This window comes from Notamacropus eugenii, chromosome 3, assembly GCF_028372415.1.
Source record: "Notamacropus eugenii isolate mMacEug1 chromosome 3, mMacEug1.pri_v2, whole genome shotgun sequence".
NCBI classification, from domain to species: Eukaryota; Metazoa; Chordata; class Mammalia; order Diprotodontia; family Macropodidae; genus Notamacropus; species Notamacropus eugenii.
In genome coordinates this window covers 215,600,671-215,621,806 of record NC_092874.1, presented here as the reverse complement: position 1 = coordinate 215,621,806, position 21,136 = coordinate 215,600,671, and the positions used below count along the sequence as shown (strand labels likewise).

The 21,136-nt window shown below is 34.8% G+C and overlaps 1 protein-coding gene across 4 annotated transcripts in view; it reads right to left on the bottom strand.

Annotated features, from left to right (window-relative positions):
* DENND5B (DENN domain containing 5B) overlaps positions 1-21,136 on the bottom strand; it is a 174,336-nt gene that overhangs the window by 36,442 nt on the left and 116,758 nt on the right. For all 4 annotated transcript variants that reach the window (XM_072654371.1, XM_072654374.1, XM_072654375.1 and 1 more), the window contains exon 12: positions 16,132-16,213. In XM_072654371.1, the coding sequence (XP_072510472.1) occupies positions 16,132-16,213 (82 nt within the window). The remainder of the gene's footprint in view (positions 1-16,131; positions 16,214-21,136) is intronic.

Here is a 21,136-nt window from a genome sequence, read left to right as displayed (position 1 = left end):
AAGATTTTGACAAAGTACAACACTCATTCCTATTAAAAACACTCAAAAGCATAGGTTTAAATGGATTTTTCCTGAAAATGGTAAGAAGTATCTACCTAAAACCATCAACAAGTATTATTTGTAATGGAGATAAGGTAGAAGCCTCCCCAGGAAGATCAGGAGTAAAACAAGGATGCCAGTATTATTCAATATTGTATTAGAAATGCTAAGCAATAAGAGAAGAAAAAGAAATTGAAGGAATTAGAATGGGCAATGTAATAAAACTCTCTCTTTGCAGATGATAAGATGCTTTTTTGGGGAAATATTAGAGATTCAATCAAAAAGTTAGTTGAAACAATTTGAACAAAGTAGCAGGATGTAAAATAAACCCATATAAATTATCAGCATTTCTATATATCACCAACAAAACCTTACAATGAAATAGTAGGAGATATCCCATTTAAAATAACCATAGACAGCCTAAAATATCTTCCAAGACAAGTCCAGGAAATACATGAACATAATTATAAAACACTTTTTATACAAGTAAGTTTAGATTTAAATAACTGGAGAAATATTAATTGTTCATGTAGGGGCAGCTCCAATATAATAAAAATGACAGTTCTACATAAACTAATTTACTTATTCAATGCCATTCCAATTAAACTACCAAGAGATTATTTTATTGAGCTAGAGAGAATAATAGTGGAGTTCATTTAAAGGAATGGATGGTTGGGAATATTAAGGGACCTGGTGAAAAAGATCAGAAGGAGAGAGGCTTAGCTGTGCCAGATCTTGAACTGTATTATAAGGCAGTGATTATTGAGACTATATGGTACTGGCTAGGAGATGGAGGGGTGTAATGGAGGAGCACAGTGGACATGTAATACACAAGCATAGAGATTTAGGCTTTGGGGATGAGAATACACTGTTTGGTGGAGATTACTGGGAGGACTATGGGTATGAATCAATATCTTATACCATTTACCAAGAGATGAAGTCAGGGTGGATACATGGCCTAGATATAAAGGGAGATATAAGAAAACTGGAAGAACACAGAACACATTACCTATTAGAAGAGTAGATAGAAGAATTTATGAATAAACAGACAGAGAGCACTGTGAGATATAAAATGGATAATTTCGATTGTATTAAATTAAGTTTTTGTACAAGTAGAAACAATGCAGCCAAGATTAAAAAGAAAGCAAAAAAGGTCTCATATCTGAGCTTTGTCACATTTATAAGAATATGAGTCATTCCTCAACTGATAAATGGTCAAAGGATATGAAAAAGCACTTTTTGGATGAAGACATCAAAACTATATATGGTCTTATGAAAAAATGCTTTAAATCACTAATGATTAGAGAAATGCAAATTAAAACAAATTTAAGATATCATCTCACATCTATCAGACTGGCTAAAATGATAGAAGGGGAAATGACAAATGTTGGAGGGGATGTAGAAAATTGGGGTGCTAATACACTGTTGGTGGAACTGTGAACGGATGCAGTCATTTTGAAGAGCAATTTGGTATTATGCCCAAAGAGTTATAAAATTGCGTATACCCTCTTGAGTTTCCCAAGCTGATCAGGGAAAAAGGAAAAGAACCTAAATGTTCTAAAATATTTAGAGTAGCTTTTTGTTTTTGTGGTGTCCAAGAACTGGAAATTGAGGGGATGCCCATCAATGGGGGAATGGCTGAGCAAACTGTGGGATGTGATTGTGATGTAAGAAATGATGATCTAGTTGATTTGGGAGAAAAGCCTTTCATGAAATAATGAAGAGAGAAATGGGCAGAACCAAGAGGATGTTGCAGATAGTAACAGCAACACATTTCAAAGAATAGTTGTGAACAACCAACTTACTGAAAATAATCAGGTCAATTACAGAGGACCTGAGAAGGAAGATACTATCCACCTCCACAGAAAGAACTGATAAACAGAAGTATACATAGTATGCTTTTTACATATATTTGTAATAATGTATCAAAGGTTGCCTTCTCTAACGCAGGGTAGGGAGAGAGGGAGGGACACAGTTCAGAATTTAAAATGTAACAAAAAAATAAATAAAATTAATAATAAAAAAAAAAGAATTGCTGGACTACTTGAAAGCCATGATTAAAAAAAAAAAGGAGCCTAGACATTTCAAGAAATTATAATGGAAAACTGCTATCTTAGATCCAGAGGGTAAAATAGAAATTGAAAGAATTCACTGATCACCTCCAGAAAGAGATTTCAAAATGAAAATTCCCAGGAATATTGTAGCCAAATTTCAGAGCTCCCAGGACAAGAAGAAAGTACAGTAGAATCTTGGTTTATGAGCTTAACTTGCCCAAGAGTCTATTTGTCATGCTATTTGTTCACATTGCAAAGTGAGTTTTCCCATAGGAAATAATGTAAAGTCAGATGATTGGTACCATATCCCCAAAAATATTCATATAAAATAATTATTTATAATTTTAAGTAAGTTTTTGTCCCTAATGTGTCTGAAATACAATAGCAATGACTAGTACACAATATAAACTGAAAATAAAATAAATTAACCTGCACTTTACCTTTGAGAAGAGTCATGGCAGGTGTAAAAGAGACACTCTTATGTAAGGGTTATTGCTTGAAAGGAGAATCTCCTTCTATGAGAACATTGGGGATTTCAACGCTGGGAGTGTTCTCTCGCATGCTGCTTTCACTAAAAGTAAGACTAACACTACTGCCTTCACTTAATTTTCGTTTTTTAGAATCATTTTCATGTTTTGACTCTGATTTTTTTTTTTGATTTATGTTCACTTCTGACTAGAATCTATCATAACACTTGTTTTTCACATTTTTTCAGGATGTGGAAGAAAAGTGACATTGCATTATCATTAAAAATATTCGTGGCTCTCGTTGCTACTGCCTTATTTGGGTGATGCTTTTCAACAAAATTTTGATGTTCATACAGTGAATTTTTGTTTGTTCTGCAAGACAAATTTTGTGAAAAAATTTTCTCATCCAGTAAAGCATACATAAACAGGTTACTCATAAACTGAGGTTCTACTGTATTGTAATCAGTCAGAAAGAAACAATTCAAATATAAAGGAACCAGAGTTAGGATTATATAAAATTTAGCAGTTTCCACATTAAAGGAGAGGAGGACTTGGAATATGACATTCTAGAAGGCAAAAGAGCTAGTATTACAACCAAAAATAATCTATCCAGCAAACTTGAATGTAATCCATCAAGGGGAAATTGATATTTAATAAAATCAATGATTTTCAAAAATTCCTGATGAGAAAACCAGAGCTGAATAGAAAATGTGACACTCAAACACAAAACTCTAGACAAGTATGAAAAGGTAAACATGAAAGATAAATCATAAGGAAATCAATAAGATTAAATTGTTTACATTCCTACATGGGAAGATGATAAATGTAACTCCTAGGAACTTTATCATTATTAGGGCAGTTAGTAGGAGTCTACATAAACAGAGGGCATGAGTGTGAGTTGATTATATTGGGATGATCTAAAAAAAATGAAGGGGTAAGAAAGTGTGATGCATTGGGAGAAGAGAAAAGAGAAAGGAAGAATGGGAAATATCTCACAAAACGAGGCCCACAAAGAAAAGCGGAGGGGAAAATGGTGAAGGGTGGCAGGCAACACCTGAACCTCACTCTCATTGGAATTGGTTCAAAGAGGTAAGAATACACATGCACACACACACACAGACACACACTCAGCTGGGTATAGAAATGTATCTTACCCAAAAGGGAAGCAGGAAGGGAAGGGTTTAGATAGTGGGAGTGATGATAAAAGGGAGGGTGGATGATGGGAGGCAGTGGCTACAAGTCAAAACAACTCTTAAGGAAGGACAAGTTAAAAGAGAAATAGAAGAATAAACGGAATAGGATAGAAGGCATATATAGTAATTACAACTCTCAATATAAATACGGTGAATTCAGCCACAAAAATGGAAGAGTATAGCACAATGTTTTAGAAATCAGAATCCAACAATATGTTGTTTACAAGAGACCCACTTGAAATAGGACACACACAAAGTTAAAATAAGGGACTAGAGCAGAATCTATTATGCTTCAGCTGAATTTTTTTTTTTTAAAGGCAAGAGGTACAATTGATAAATGGTCAAAGGATATGAACAGGCAGTTCTCAGGGGAAGAAATTAAAGATATCTATAGTCATATGAAAAAATGCTCTAAATCACTATTGATTAGAGAGATGCAAATCAAAACAACTGTGAGGTATTACACCTATCAGATGGACTAACATGACAAAACAGGAAGATGATAACTGTTGGAGAAGATGTGGGAGAGTTGGAACACTAATTCATTGTTGGTGGAGCTGTGAGCGCATCCAACCATTCTGGAGAGCAATTTGGAACTATGCCCAAAGGGCTACAAAAACATGCATACCCTTTGACCCAGCAATATCTCTTCTAGGACTGTATCCCCAAGAGATCATAAAAATGGGAAAAGGTCCCACATGTACAACAATATTTATAGCAGCTCTTTTTGTGGTGGCCAAAACCTGGAAATCAAGGGGATACCCATCAACTGGGGAATGGCTGAACAAATTGTGGTATATGAATGTAATGGAATACTATTGTGCTATAAGAAATGATGAACAGGAAGACTTCAGAGAGGCTTGGAAAGACTATATGATCTGATGCTGAGTGAAAGGAGCAGAACCAGGAGAACTTTGTGCACAGCAACAACCACAGTGTGCGAGGAATTTTTCTAGTAGACTTAGAACTTCATTGCAATGCAAGGACCTAAAAAATTCCCAGTGGACAAGGGGGAAAAATGTGACTGCCATGTAACAGGAAAAAAATCATCTAGAAAGGAGGACGATCAGAGAAGACCTAAGAGTAGGAAGTTAACAGCAAGAAGAGAATGAAATGATCCCAACCCTTCTCTAGTAACAATGCACTGAATACACTGTATTTAATTCTGAGCACCTCAATCATGGAAAATTCAAAGGAGAAAAAAAGAAAAGAATACAGAAAACACCAACAAAATGATAACGAGAAGGGAACTAGTGATTTATGACAGAAGATTAAGTGGTAAGTATAAAGATTTTGGCTAAATTACAAATTTAAGAAAGAATAATGGTCCATAAATATTTGAAAGCACTGAACAACACTCTGGAAAAGGAAGGAGCTATTTATATTGCATAGCAGAGAAATGATAAATGAAGGAAAACTGAGGCTGAATGATTAGAAAAATTCCCTAAGAGTATAACGTAATAGTGGAATATTTTCTTTCTTTTTAAAAAAATTTATTTATTTTTAGTTTTCAACATTCATTTCCACAAGATTTTGAGTTGCAAATTTTCTCCTCATCTCTCCCCTCCTCTCCCCCCAAGACACAATGCATTCTGATTACTTCTTCCCCCAATCTGCCCTCCCTTTAATCACATCCCTCACTTCCCTTATCCTCATCTTCTCTCTTTTCTTGAAGGACAAGATAGATTTCAATACCCCATTATCTGTATTTCTTATTTCCCAGTTGCATGCAAAAACAATTCTCAGCATTCGTTCCTAAAGCTTTGAGTTCCAACTTCTCTCCTTTCTTTCCTCCCCACCCATCCCCACTGAGAAGACAAGCAATTCAATATAGGCTATATATGTGTAGTTATGAAAAAGACTTCCATAATAGTCATGTTGTGAAAGACTATATTTCCTTCCATTCTGTCCTGCCCCACATTTATTCTATTCTCTCTTTTGACCTTGTCCCTCCCCAAAAGTATTAACTTCTAATTACAGTGGAATATTTTTTTAAGAACTGAAGTCACATACTACACAGGTATTAGTGCTACTACATAGTAGCCCTGTTTGTCACAGTTATCTGTGACAAGAAAATAGTAAACCATTCCACTATCTTTGCCATGAAAAGCTCAAAAGGGGTCACAAAGAGTTGGACACGACTGAAAAGACTGAACAAAAATTACATGGTTATTAAGAAATTAGGCTTCATTAACATAATGTGAGGAATAAATATGCACGGACAGGGAACTAAAAATAGCCTTGTAACATAATAGAGTTTTTATTATAGTACAAACAAATACAATGTTTTTACTCTAAATTCTAATGCTGATAGGAATCTTGTCATTTTTTCCTCCAAAGACTTTCATTACCATCACACTTCAGCTACAGTCATACCTTCAGTTTTTGAACAGAAGAGTTGTCCAAAAACTAGAGATAGAAAACCTGTCAAAAGCTCCCAAAGGGAAAGGAAGTAATTAGATCAAACCTACAAGCCAATGAATTTGATGTCAATTCCTAGTAAAATTCCAAAATAGATGATTAAAATTTTATTCATAAAGGAGACAATCATTAAGAGACAGAGAGGGTTAATTAAGAATGCACATGCCCTGTAAAAACAAAATTAGTGTACTGGAAAAAAAATCTTTGTATCAAATATCACTAATCAGGGTTTGGTATCCAGGATATATAGAAGGAAATAGGTATACCACTTCATGATCTCATCAGCTTCCATGTGCTAGATGACCATCTTTATGTATATGATTGCTAGGTCTATATATCCAGTTCTAAACTCTCTTCTGAATCTCAGTCGTGTAACTGCAACTTCCTTTTGGATATCTCAAACTAGATGTTTCATAGGTATCTTAAACTCAACATGTCCAAAACAGAACTCATTCTTTCCCCTCAAAGCTTCCTTCTTCTCAATTTTCTTATTAATGTCACCCAGGTTCACAACCTCAGTGTCATCAATTTGGTCACAATTTCCCCCTTAATTATCAAGTTAAAATATTGCCCCCACCAACATGCTAGATACAAACATATTATTTCTTGAGGTGAATATGTACTGTACATGCACATGTATAAATACAGGGTGTCCAAAAGTCTTAGAGTAGTTTTAAGACTTCTAGGACACTTTGTCTGAATCTCAATGTAGCAGTAGGGTGGGTATAGTATTTAGATACACACACACACACACACACACACACACAAAATGTAGTAAACAGTCAGTCTCAAAGACAGAAAAACCTAGATTTAAGTCCTGTCTCTAACATATATTGGTTATGTGATCCTGGACCCAATCTCTCTATTCTCTAGACAACTTTCTAAGACTACAAAACAGCAAAAAATGTGCTAAACTGCATTAATAGATTGAATTTCCTAAACCACACATCTATCTTATCTAGATATAGATACACACAATATATGTCCCTTTGCTTCTCTGTATATATACATATATATACATACATATTCATATACACATAATTATGTACATGTACATGGGATAGGAATAGGGGTTGGACCTATGATTTCTTTAAAAATGAAAAAAAAATATGTGTATGTATATATACCTGCTTTCACATCTGTCCTTTCCAACATCCTCCCTTACTCCAACTGAATAGTAATCCCTTTCCCCTGCCTCTGCATAATAACACAGTAAAATACATGCATGGTCTAGTAAGACAAATTTCTACACTGGCCATGCCCAAAATGTGTTTCTTTGCATTTTAAATTCATCACCTCTCTGACAGGAAGTGAATAAAGTGTTTTATTATCAATTTGCTGGATTTGTGGTTTATCATTTAACTGATTGGATTTCTAAAGTCTTTCAATTTTTTTTTTTCATGTCATTGTTGTATAAATTGTATAAATTGTTCTTCTGGTTCTGTTCACTAAATTCTGTTCAATTTACAGTTCAAAGAAGTCTTCCCTTTAGAAACTGACCATTTCATCATTTATTATGACATAATAACATTCTATTACATACAAAGGCCAGAAAGTGTTTAGCAATTCCCTTCTTAGTTTCCAATTTTGGGCTAGTATGAAAACAGCTGCTACAAATATTTTTATACACATAGGTCTTTTCTTTTTTCTTTCCCATTTTTCATTAGTTATATGAATTCAATAATTAATACTTTTTTAGTTCCAGAAAATAGTCCCTTGGTAGTTTGATTCATATAGCACAGAATAAGTAAACTAATTTAGGTAGTAGTCATTCTGTTTATATTGACTCAACCTACTACCAACAATTAAATACACAGTCCCTGGGTTTATCTTGGTAGAGACACTTTCAAATATTTTATAACTTCTCCAGTCATTTTGAATGGAATATCTTTTTCTTGTTCTTCCTCCTGGTTTTTGTTGGCAATACACAAGAATGCTAATGATTTATGTGGATTTATTGTATATCCTGCAACTTTGCTGAAATTAACAACCATGTCAATTAATTGGTTGACTCTTCAGGATTCTCGAACTCACTGTCAAATCCTCTTCAAAAAGTTAAAATTTTGCTTTCTTTTTGCTTATGTTTATTTCTTCAGCTACTTTTTCTTGTTTTGTTTTGTTTTTTTGTTATATCTAGCATTTTTAGTACTAAGTTAAGTATCCAGTGGTGGTAATGGACATCTTTGTTTTATCCTGATTTTACTGGAAAGGCCTCAAACTTTTTTCCATTATATATAATGTTTGCTTTTGAATTTAAGTAGATTTTATTTACTTTAATCATGAAAATTCCATTTATTCCTACAATTTTTAAATCTTTAATAGAATATGCTGGATTATATCAGAAGAACTTTCAACATCTATTGATTATATGGTTTTAAAATTTAAATTATTAAATATGATTTATCATATTTGTATTCTTCCTTATGTTGAACAAACCCAGAATTCCTGGTATGAACACAACCTGGCCATATTGTACAGACTTTCTAACATATTATTAGCATACTTGCAATATCTCATTTAAAAAAACTTGTAAAATTCCATGAACTTACATGATGCAAAGTGAGTGAACATCACTAGGAGAACAACTGTACACGGTAACAGCAATATTGTATGATGATTGCTTGTGAGTGACTTAGCTATTCTCGGCAATAATGCTCTAAGACAATTCTGAACGACTCATGATGAAAAATGCTATCTACCTCTAGAAAAAGTACTGATGGAGTCTGTATGCAGATGCAAGCACCCTCTTTTAAACTTTTTTATTTTTCTTGTGTTTTTGGTCTGTGCTCCTTTAAAACATGACTAATATGGAAATAAGTTTTGCATGACTGCACATGTATAACCTATATCAAACTGAATGCCTTCTCAAAGATAAGAGGGAGAGAATTTTGAACTCAAAATTTTTTAAAATATTAAAAATTTTTACATGTACTTGCAAAATAAATCAAAAGCATCTTTAAAAACTTAGTATCAGTTCACATTAGGGATGTTGTCTGTGGTGATTTTCTTCCTTTGTTCTCTCCCTCATAAAGTTATCAAGATCATATATTCTATTATAGGAAGAAATTGAAAGGGCTACTTCTCTTACTATTACTGTAAAGTTCATGTAGTATTAAAGTTAATTGTTCTTTGAATGTTTGAGAGAATTCAATTGTGAATACATACACTCCTAGAATTATTTTCTTTGGCAGTATTTAATATATGACTTGTTTCATGTCTTTTTCTAATATAGTGTATTCATTCATTTCTGTTTTGTTAGCATATAATTGGGAGAGATTATTTTCTTTTTTTTTCTTTTTTCTTTTTTTTATTATTTTTTAATGTTTAACAATCACTGCCATACAATTGAGATTTTATCCCCCCCACACCTACCCCCCACTACTCCCCTCCCTCCCCACGACTGCATACAATTCTGTATAGGTTCTACATATACTTTCCTACTGAGTACATTTTCACTATAGTTATGCTATGTAGTTGGATTAAAATAAATGAAAGAAATCACATAACAAATCAAAACATGATACACAAAAACATACACATACACAAACATGATCTGCTACATTCTGTGAATGACTTCTATATTTCTTTCTCTGAGTGTGGAAGGCATTTTGCCTTAGAGAACCACCATTGGGAGAGATTATTTTCAATCGTTGTGAGCTTGTTTTCATTTCTGATACATTTTAGTGTCCCTCTTGGTTTTTTGAAAATTAGATTAGCTAACTTTATCTGTTTTATTAGTATTTTCAGATCTAAATAAAATACTAGTAAGAAGATTATGGAAATATATTACAAAGATGTAATGTATGACTATATTATTCCACCATATGACTATATGTAATATATGACTATAATATATCCACCAATATGACTAGGTGGATTTATATCAGGAATGCTAGGCTGGTTCAATATTAGGAAAATGATCAACATAATCGATAATATCAATAAGAATGATTATTATATCATTATATTAACAGATGCAGAAAAAGATTTTGACAAAATATAACACTCAAGTCCTATTAAAATATTAGAAAGCATAGAAATCAATGGCTTCTTTCTTAAAATGATAAGTAGTAGTTATCTAAAACCAAGAGCAAGCATTAACAATCACAAGGCAAAACTTGAAGCTTTTCCAATAAGACTGGGGAACCCAAGGATTTCCATTAATAGTACTATTATCCAATATTATAATAGAAATACCAGCTATGTATAGCAATAAGACAAGAAAAAGAAATCAGAATAAAAATAGGCAATGAGGTGATACTTAGAATCAACTAAAAAAACAGTTGAAACAACAACGTTAGCAAAGTTCCAGAATATAAAAGAAATGCACATAAATCATCAGAATTTCCATATATTACTAACAAAGCTCAGCAGGAAGAGATAGAGAAATCCTATTTAAAATGACTTCAGATGATATAAAATACTTGGAAATCTACTTGCCAAGACAAACCTAGGAACTACACGAACCCAAATGCATCACACTTTTTACAAAAATCAAGACAGATCTAAACAACTACTAAGTTTGTATTGATTACTCATGGGTAATAAAAATCACAATTTTACCTAAAGTTAATGCCATACGCATAAAACTACCAAAGAATTATTTTATAGAACTAGAAAAAATAATAACAAAATTAATCTGGAAAAACAAAAGGTCAAGAATATCAAGAGAATCAATGGAAAAATTTGGGAAGGAAGGAGGTCCAGCAGTACCACATTTGAAACTATATTACAAAGTGTCAATCATCAAAAACAATCTGGTACTGGCTAAGAAATAGAGTGGTAGATCAGTGGAATAGATTAGGTACACAATATAGTAGCAAATGACCTTGTGTTTGATAAACCTAAAGAGTCAGAGCTCACCATTTGGCAAAAATGCTGAGAAAACCAGAAAGCAGCTTAGAAGAAACTAGGCACAGACCAACACATTACAAGATAAGGTCAAACTGGCTAAATGATTTAGACATAAGGGATGATGATATCATATATAAATTAGGGGAGCATGGATAAATGTACTTGTCAGATCTATGGATAAGGGAAGAGTTTATGACCAAACAAGAGATAAAGGGGATCACAGGAAATAAAATGCATAAATTTGATTACATGACATTAAATTTTTTTGCACAAACAAAACTAATGTGGCCAAAATTAGAAAACAAATAGGAAACTGGGAGAAAGAAGTTTTGCATCAGGTTTTTCTGATTAAATCTTTTCTTCTCAAATATATAGGGAACTAAGTCAAATTTTAAAAATATGAGCCATTCCCCAGTTCTTTTAGAAGAAGAAATAAACTATCAATAGCTAAATGAAAAAATTCTCTAAATCACTACTGTTTAGAGAAAAGCAAATTAAAACAACTGAGATACCTTCTCACACCTATTAGATTTGCTAACACAACAAAAAGGGAAAATGACAAATGGAGGGGATGTGGAAAAATTAGGCCCCTAACGCACTATTGGTGGGGTATGGAACTAGTTCAATCATTCTGGAGAACAATTTGGAACTACCGCCCCAAAGGGCTATAAAACCATGCATACCCTTTGACCCAGCAATACCACTACTAAGTTTGTAAGGAAATGACCTATTTGTACAAAATATTTATAGCAGCTCTTTTCGTGGTGGCAAAGAATAGGAAACTGAAGGAGCCTCATCAATTGGGGAGCAGCTGAACAAGTTACGATATATGATTTTGATGGAATACTATTGTGCTATAAGAAATGAAGGGGATGGTTTGAGAAAAATCTGAGAAGATTCATTTGAATTGATGCAAAGTGAAGTGAGCAGAACCAGAACATTGTACATAGTACTAGCATTATTCTAAGGATAATCACCTTAATAATCAGACTTAGCCACTCTGATCAAGACAATGATCTTGTGATGAAAAATGCTATCCACCTCCAGAGATAGAACTGATGAACTCAGTACAAATTGAAGCATGCTTTCAAACTTTATTTTTCTTGTTTTTTTCTTTTGCAACATGGCTAATATAGAAATACACTTTGTTTTAGTCCTCATGTAAAATCAATACATTGCTTCTTTTCAAAGGGTGAGTGAGATGCAGTAGGGAAAGAACTTGGAACTCAAAATTTTTAAAAAATGGATATTAAAATTTTAACATGTAATTGGGAAGCTTTTAATGCAATAAATAAACATATATTTTAAAAACTAGCTCCTAATTTATTAATTTGTGTTTTTGCTTTCAATCTTACTAATCTCGTTTAATTTTTGTATTTTTTATTCTGTTATTTAGTTGGGGATTACTTTTTTTGTTCTTGCTCAAGCTCTGTACATACTTAATTCATTTATTTGTTCTTTCTTTTGTTGATAAAATTGTTTATATATATCTACATATATACAAATAGATATACATACATATATATATACATATGGATATATAAAATTTCCCCTAGAAATTACTTTAGCTGCAGCCATTATTTTTGGCTTATTGTCCCATTATTGTCATTTTCTTTGATGAAATATTCTATTGTTTCTATAATTTGTTCTTTGACCTACCAATTCTTTAGTTTATTCTATTTAATCCTTAGTTACTTTTAAATCTTTTTAAACTAAATACTTTTTATTTTGCTGAGCATAATTTTGGATTTCATTTTATTGAATATAATTGTGTTTACAATGTAATCAATAAATGATGTTTAAGTGTTTTTTCTTTTTTTTGTATTTTTAATGAGATTTTTATGCACCAATACACAGTCAGTTTTTGTAAAGGTTCCTTATATGGTTTAGATTTATGTAAATTTCTTTCTAAAACCATTCAATAATTCCAAGAGATCTGTAAAGCTCTCTTCAGGTTCTTAATTTCTTTGTTTATTTTTTTTATTAGATTAGTCTTGATTTTCAAAGGATATATTGAAGGTCTATTATTATAGTTTAACTATCTTTTTCCCCCTCCAATCTGCATAACTTTTCCTTTACGTATTCGGATGTTATGTTATTAAGTGCATGTATTAATATTGCTATTTATGTTACTGTTTGGCATAATACAATTTTCTTGCTTATTTCATTTGATTTTGTCTGTAGGCTTCACTGAAATCATGATTGCTCCCTCTGATTTTCCAAGTTCAACTTTAGTATAATGGATTTTGCTCTAGTTCTTCATTTTAAATCTATGTAAATTTTGTTTTTCAAGTATATTTCTTGAAAACAAAACTTTGCTAAATTCTGTTTTCTAATCCATTCTGATATTTTCTTAAATTTATCCCATTCATGTTCGCAATTATGACTATTAATTGTATATTTCCCTCCATCCTATTATTTTTCCTCTCATTACTTACACATTCTTTACAAATAAGAAGGCGGTAGAACAGAAAGAATTTGCCTTTTGACCATAAATAAACATTTGCGATTTTATGAGTGAAAGAAACAGCCTATTTCTTCTGTTGTGGATCTTTTCTTTCCCTTGCCTTGCCCCTAGACTCAGGTGTTGCCTTTTCCCCCCCTTTCTTTTAATCATCCTATTCACTTGTTACAGTTCACATTCCTATCTCCAGCATTCAATATTGTTTTACTTCACTTACCTATCCTATACTTCCTCTTAGATTGTTTTTTTGTCTGTTTCCTCCTATTTTCATTCTGAATCTAATGAATTTCTATACTGAAATCTCTGTGTAATTGCATTTAATCTTCCTTTATCTAGTTCATATGAAAGTTAGGTTCATGGGATGTCCATTCCATCCACCCCTTCTCTCCATGTTCATATATTGTTCATTTTCTGTACCTTTATTTTCTGCTGTTGGACCTATGATTTCACTGGTACAGGAAGCTGCTATTACATGTTAGAAGTGGGACTTGAACTCAGGTCCTTCTGTCTTTGAGGCTGGCTCTCTATCCACTATGCCACTTCACTGTTCTTAGAGATACTGCTTTTTTTATCCTTCAGTACTGGCTTTGGACAGCTTAATCTACGAATAGGGATTTAAGTGGGAATTAGACTGGCATTAGACACATTGGTTTGACCTTGCTGAAGATGGATTTATCGCATAGCAATCCTGCTCAATATGAGAAAAACAGCAATTTCAGATATCGAGCATATGTGCTTGGCGGAGAAGCCAGTGGGGTGAAGTTGTTGTCTGTGGGGCTTTAATGGAATGCTTCTAAAAGTGAATTTTCCCAAAGGTTGCTGATAACACTTATCAAACTGTAAGGCAGATGCCCTACAGTAACCTTGGGAAAGACAAAAATCCCTCATGAAGCAGAAGGGCAAGAGCGGGCTTGACTTATTTTCAGTATAAATATATACAAATTATACATGTGCGTATCATATACAAAAGTACATATCATACACATACATGTAATACGTGCACAGCTATATGCTAGCTTTCTAACTTATAAGACAGCTGAGATAAACTCTCATTTGACAAGGTCCAACAAACAGCACAAATAATCTGTTAGATGATTCATCATTTATTATTAGATGACTGACTTTTAATATATGAGAGTATTATTTACATTGCATCCATTATGAAATGATGTACTTATTATCAGAAAAAAACTGAAGGACACATGAATCTTTCACTTAAGTCCTTTTAGATTTCTTACTGCGGCAGGGTAGGTGATCAAAATTACTATTATTTTTAAATTTTTATTTATTTTAGTTTTCAACATTCATTTCCATAAGATTTTGAGTTCCAAATTTTCTCCCCATCTCTCCCTTTCCCCCACCCCAAGATGGCATGTGATTTGATATAGGTTTTACCTATACATTCATATCAAACCTATTTTCACATTAGTCATGTGGCAAAGAAGAATTAGAACCAATGGGAGGAACCACAAGAAAGTAGAAACAAACACAAAAAAGAAAAAAAAGAGAGAGAGAAAATAACATGTTTCAATTTGCATTGCATTTTCCACCATGAGTCCTTTGGAGTTGTCTTGGATCCTTGCATTGCTAAGAAGAGCTAAGTCTATCCAAGTCAGTCATCGCACCCTGTGGCTGTTACTGTGTACAGTGTTGTCCTGGTTCTGCTCACTTCACTCAGCAGCAGTTCATTCAAGGGTGACCCACATTCTTAAAGGCTATATGACAGCAGGGTGCAAGTAATGGCAGGTCCTGCCACGCTGGACAGATTTCAAACACAGGCCTGCTGTATCTGACAGGTCTTCCGAAGACTAGCCTCAGTTCAGAGAACTCCAGTGTCAGAATGAAGGCTACAATGCAGGAAATCTTTTCACTAGAGTAATTCATAAAACCACATACTAAGATGGAGAGTAGTTAAAATCCGAATTGGTGAAGGGTCAAAACTAAATACGAAATTGCAAATCTTTATATAAGACACATACTATCACACATAGTTTCAGCAAACCATATTAAACATTTATGGCTAGTGTTAAAAATAAAGTACAGCATGAGAAGACTGGTTATATATCTTATATTTTAAGATATCCACTATATATCTGAGTTCAACAAGCTGTGTATAATAGAAGTGTATAGGGGAAAATTCAAACTCTGTAAATCTATTTAAAAATGAGATCACAGAACTATAGAATTACAGAATTTGACAGTTGGAAGAGACCCCAATGCCTTCTAGTTCATCTCTAATCCAAAAGATATCCTCACATACTCAGCACATACTGACCCAGATCAGCTTTTGCTTGAAGATCTCTAATGAAGTAGAACTCAATACTTCACAGGGTCAAATGTATTTCTAAGAGCAAGAATTCTTAAGACCATGAGATCATCCTTTTTCCTTGGCTCCCAAACACAAATAAAAACTATGAAGTGACTCTTGAGAATAAAATAAATTTATATACAGGATGCACAATGACAATATTTTGCTGGATTTTGTACTAAGCAAAAATAAGTACAAGTTTAGTAGGTAAAGAATAACCATATCCTTCATCAGTACACAAAATGCATATATTCTTCAGTCCTTTAATTAATTTAAATGTGAAATCCATGCAATTATGAAGTTATTACCCCAAGTTAAAATAGTTAAATACCTCATGTCTTGAATAAGAGAGACTCTAAGTGTTGGTAATGTGGCTCCTGAGTCAGACTTTCTTCTTTCTGATCCGAGGGAAACTGTTTAGAGAAATATCACCACTTAGAAAAAAAAAATTAACTCAAACCAATGTAGACAATTATTAAGTATCTGCTGTATGCTGAGCAATGTTCTAGGTCCTAAGGAGCCATCTCCAGTCATCCTGATAAGTATCTGGCCACTGCACCCAGATGGCTCTGGAGGAGAAAGTGAGACTGACACTTGCAAGTCATGTCATCGCCTCCCTGATCTCATGGTCCCCTTCGAGAATGGAGGACAAGCCACAACCTGTGAGTAGTCTGAGCTGTCCGAATGCAAACCCAGCTGGTCAGTTCCAGTTGGGCAATTCAGCTTGTCCTCTCCTCTCTCCTTTTTTTTCCTTTTCTCTCCTCTCCTCCCCTCTCATCTTACCTGAGGATGTTCTGGCCAAAGGAAAGAAAATTTTTGATGGCTCAAAGTTACCTAGTTAATTTGCAGTTTACTGGTTAGATTTCTTTCTCAAAGCCCAAGCCTTAAACCCAATTCACTCTGGATCTCAGGGATTGGACAAAAGGTCTAAGCAACACTTCCTGCTTATTTTTTGGGCCCTCTTAGTTCAGAGTGAATGTAAATAGTAACTGTTTCTCTTTTGGCCAGCAACCTTGAGAGTCTTCCCCCAGTTGATTTTTTTTCTGATTAAAGGGGCCACCCTTTGATTCTCTTCTTAAAGAGGCCTGTTCACTGAATGGTCATTGCCTCACTTGATGTGAGCACTTGAAAAGACGTTAGCTCAAAAGGGGGTCTCCCACTATATCCTGGGTCATTTCCAGTTGTCTTGTTCAATACTGAGCCACTGGACCCAGATGGTTCTGGAGGAGAAAGGGAGGCTGGTGACTTTGCACAGCCCTCCCTCACTCAAATCAAAGTCAATTGCAAGTCACACACACACACACACATACACATGCTACTTCTATAAAAATTATATATATATATATATATATATGCATACACACACACACAATAGCATTAGACTTGGCTCTAAAGGATAGTATTCAGTCTTAAAAATTCAATAGGAAAAGGAGAAAGGGTAGAAAAGAAATGCTCCAAAAGGAGGAAACAGTTTGAACAAATGCACAGAAAGCATAGGCTGAATTTGGGGAAAGGCAAGTGACTTGGGGTGGAGGAGGGAGGAGGATAAGGGACAAAAACTAGGTTGGTTTCACCTTGAATGTGAAGCAGAGGAGCCTGAGCTTTCTCTTCCTCAGCTGTCATTTGGGAGCTACTAAAGATTTTTTGAACAGAGATCTGATCTATGCATAAGAAAGATAACAAGACAGATTAGATAGTGGATAGAGGGTGGGACCGGGAGTCAGGAAGACCTGAGTTCAAATCCAGCCTCAGACACTTACTAGCTGGGCAAGTCATTTAATCTCTGTTTCCCTTAATCCACCAAAGAAGGAAATGACAAACCATTGCAGATTGATATGCTGCCTTATACTGTGTTGAGCACTGGGGATAACAAAACAAAAAAAAGATGGTCTGTGAACTCAAGAATTTACATAGTACTAGGAATATAATATGCACCCAGGTAATATTAGGAATATGAGGAAAAAGTGGCAACTAGCAACTCAGGGAAGACTTCACAGAGGAAGTGGCCTCTGAGTTTAATGTTGAACACAAATATTCTGAGAGGAAGAGATGTGGACAGTGTATGCCTAGGCATGGGGATGGGCTCCTATGAAATCACAGGGGTTGGAAAAGCATACTAAATTCAAGAAGGGCCTAGGAGTGCAACTTGGTTGGAAGGTAGACTGTGTGAGGGGGGATAATGTGAAACAAATTTAAACTGTCTCTCAGAATTGTTTTATACACGCACCTGCAATGAATTAGCATGTCTTTTTCCACTAGCCCCTCCAACTATGACACTTTTTATATTTTACGATGATTAATTCAATGCATATTTTTTCTGATTATTACTGATTTTGAATAATTTTTCAGGAAGTTATTGAAGAGGTCACATACATAGCTGGAAGGGGACTCAGGCCAACACTCCCTTTATAGATGAGGAAACTGAAGCTCAGAGAGGTTAACTGACCTGATCAAGGACACACAGGTGGTAAACAGAATGAGATTTGAATGGGAGACTGAAAATGCATGGGAGTGAGGAGATGATTGCCGAAGCAAGGTCTTACAGAAGGCCGAAGGATCAAAGGTACAAATATAGGAATTAGCAAACAGCAGGATATCTCCTCTGAGAAAGGAGGAAAGGAAGAAAGAATGGATGCTGTTGCTGGGAAGTTCTGAGGAAGGGAGAAGGGCACTTGAAAACCTTCCTACATGAAATAGAAAGCTGAGTGTGTGTGCATGTGTGCGTATGCATGTGCATTTGATTGTATGTGAAGTAAGGAAGTGGTTGATGACTGAGAGGTAAAAAAAAGTTTTGGAAAATATCTCCCCTGATAAAATACAAGCTTCTTGAAGGTAGGAACTGTTCTGTTTTTGTTTTTGTTATCTCTAGCACCTAAAAGTGCCTGGCACATACTACGTAGTTAGTAAATTTTTAGTGACTGATTGTTAAACAGTCACTTTGGACAATAAAAGAGTCAATAAGAGTAGAATAGAAAGACTGAGTAGCAAGGAGGGATTTTTGTGGTGAATTTTTTGTTTTTTAAAATTTCTTCTTTGAATGGTTCAAATTTCTTAAGTATATGCTACTAGTTACTTTTATAAAAATAATTTTTAAAGACAAGAGGAAAGCACAAGCTTTTCTTTCTTTTTTCTTTCTTTCTAATTTATTTATTTAACTTTTAACATTCATTTGAACAAAATTTTGGGTTACAAATTTTCTCCCCTTTTTTCCCCTCCCCCCCCCAAACACCGAGCATTCTAATTGCCCCTATCACCAATCTACTCTCTCTTCTGTCATCCCTCTCTGCCCTTGTCTCCGTCTTCTCTTTTGTCCTGTAGGGCCAGATAGCTTTCTATACTCCTTTACCTGTATTTCTTATTTCCTAGTGGCAAGAACATTACTCGACAGTTGATCCTAACACTTTGAGTTCCAACGTCTTTACTTCCCTCCCTCTCCACCCCTTCCCTTTGGAAGGCAAGCAATTCAATATAGGCCAAATCTGTGTAGTTTTGCAAATGACTTCCATAATAGTTGTGTTGTATAAGACTAACTATATTTCCCTCCATCCTATCCTGTCCCCCATTACTTCTATTCTCTTTTGATCCTGTCCCTCCCCATGAGTGTTGACCTCAAATTGCTCCCTCCTCCCCATGCCCTCCCTTCCATCATCCCCCCCACCCTGCTTATCCCCTTATCCCCCACTTTCCTGTATTGTAAGATAGGTTTTCATACCAAAACGAGTGTGCATTTTATTCTTTCCTTTAGTGGAATGTGATGAGAGTAAACTTCATGTTTTTCTCTCACCTCCCCTCTTTTTCCCTCCACTAATAAGTCTTTTGCTTGCCTCTTTTATGAGAGATAATTTGCCCCATTCCATTTCTCCCTTTCTCCTCCCAATATATTTCTCTCTCACTGCTTGATTTCATTTTTTTAAGATATGATCCCATCCTCTTCAACTCACTCTGTGCACTCTGTCTCTATGTGTGTGTGCGTGTGTGCATGTGTATGTGTGTAATCCCACCCAGTACCCAGATACTGAAAAGTTTCAAGAGTTACAAATATTGTCTTTCCATGTAGGAATGTAAACAGTTCAACTTTAGTAAGTCCCTTATGACTTCTCTTTGCTGTTCACCTCTTCATGCTTCTCTTCATTCTTGTGTTTGAAAGTTAAATTTTCTTTTCAGCTCTGGTCTTTTCATCAAGAATGCTTGAAAATCCTCTATTTCATTGAAATACCAATTTTTCCCCTGAAGTATTATACTCAGTTTTGCTGGGTAGGTGATTCTTGGTTTTAGTCCTAGTTCCTTTGACTTCTGGAATATCCTATTCCATGCCCTTCTATCCCTTAACGTAGAAGCTGCTAGATCTTGTGTTATCCTGATTGTATTTCCACAATACTTGAATTGTTTCTTTCTAGCTGCTTGCAATATTTTCTCCTTGACCTGGGAACTCTGGAATTTGGCCACAATGTTCCTAGGAGTTTCTCTTTTTGGATCTCTTTCAGGTTCTGTGGATTCCTTGAATATTTATTTTGCCCTCTGGTTCTAGAATCTCAGGGCAGTTTTCCTTGATAATTTCATGAAAGATGATGTCTAGGCTCTTTTTTTGATCATGGCTTTCAGGTAGTCCCATAATTTTTAAATTGTCTCTCCTGGATCTATTTTCCAGGTCAGTTGTTTTTCCAATGAGATATTTCACATTATCTTCCATTTTTTCATTCTTTTGGTTTTGTTTTGTGATTTCTTGGTTTCTCATAAAGTCATTAGCCTCCATCTGTTCCATTCTAATTTTGAAAGAACTATTTTCTTCAGTGAGCTTTTGAATCTCCTTTTCCATTTGGCTAATTCTCCTTTTGAAAGCATTCTTCTCCTCATTGGCTTTTTGAACCTCTTTTGCCAATTGAGTTAGCCTATTTTTTAAGGTGTTATTTTCTTCAGCATTTTTTTGGGTCTCCTTTAGCAGGGTGCTGACCTGCTGTTCATGCTTTGACTTCATGTCTCTCACTTCTCTTCCCAGCTTTTCCTCCACCTCTCTAACTTGATTTTCAAAATTCTTTTTGAGCTCTTCCATGGCCTGAGCCCATTGGGTGGGCTGGGACACCGAAGCCTTGACTTCTGTGTCTTTGCCTGATGGTAAGCTTTGTTCTTCCTCATCAGAAAGGGAGGAAATACCTGTTCACCAAGAAAGTAACCTTCTATAGTCTTATTTCTTTTCCCTTTTCTGGGCATTTTCCCAGCCAGTGACTTGACCTCTGAATATTCTCCTCACACCCACCTCGCCTCCTGATCCTCCCAGCCAGCGCTTGGGGTCTGAGATTCGAATGCTGCTCCCCAGCCTCAGGGCTTCGGCAGGGGCA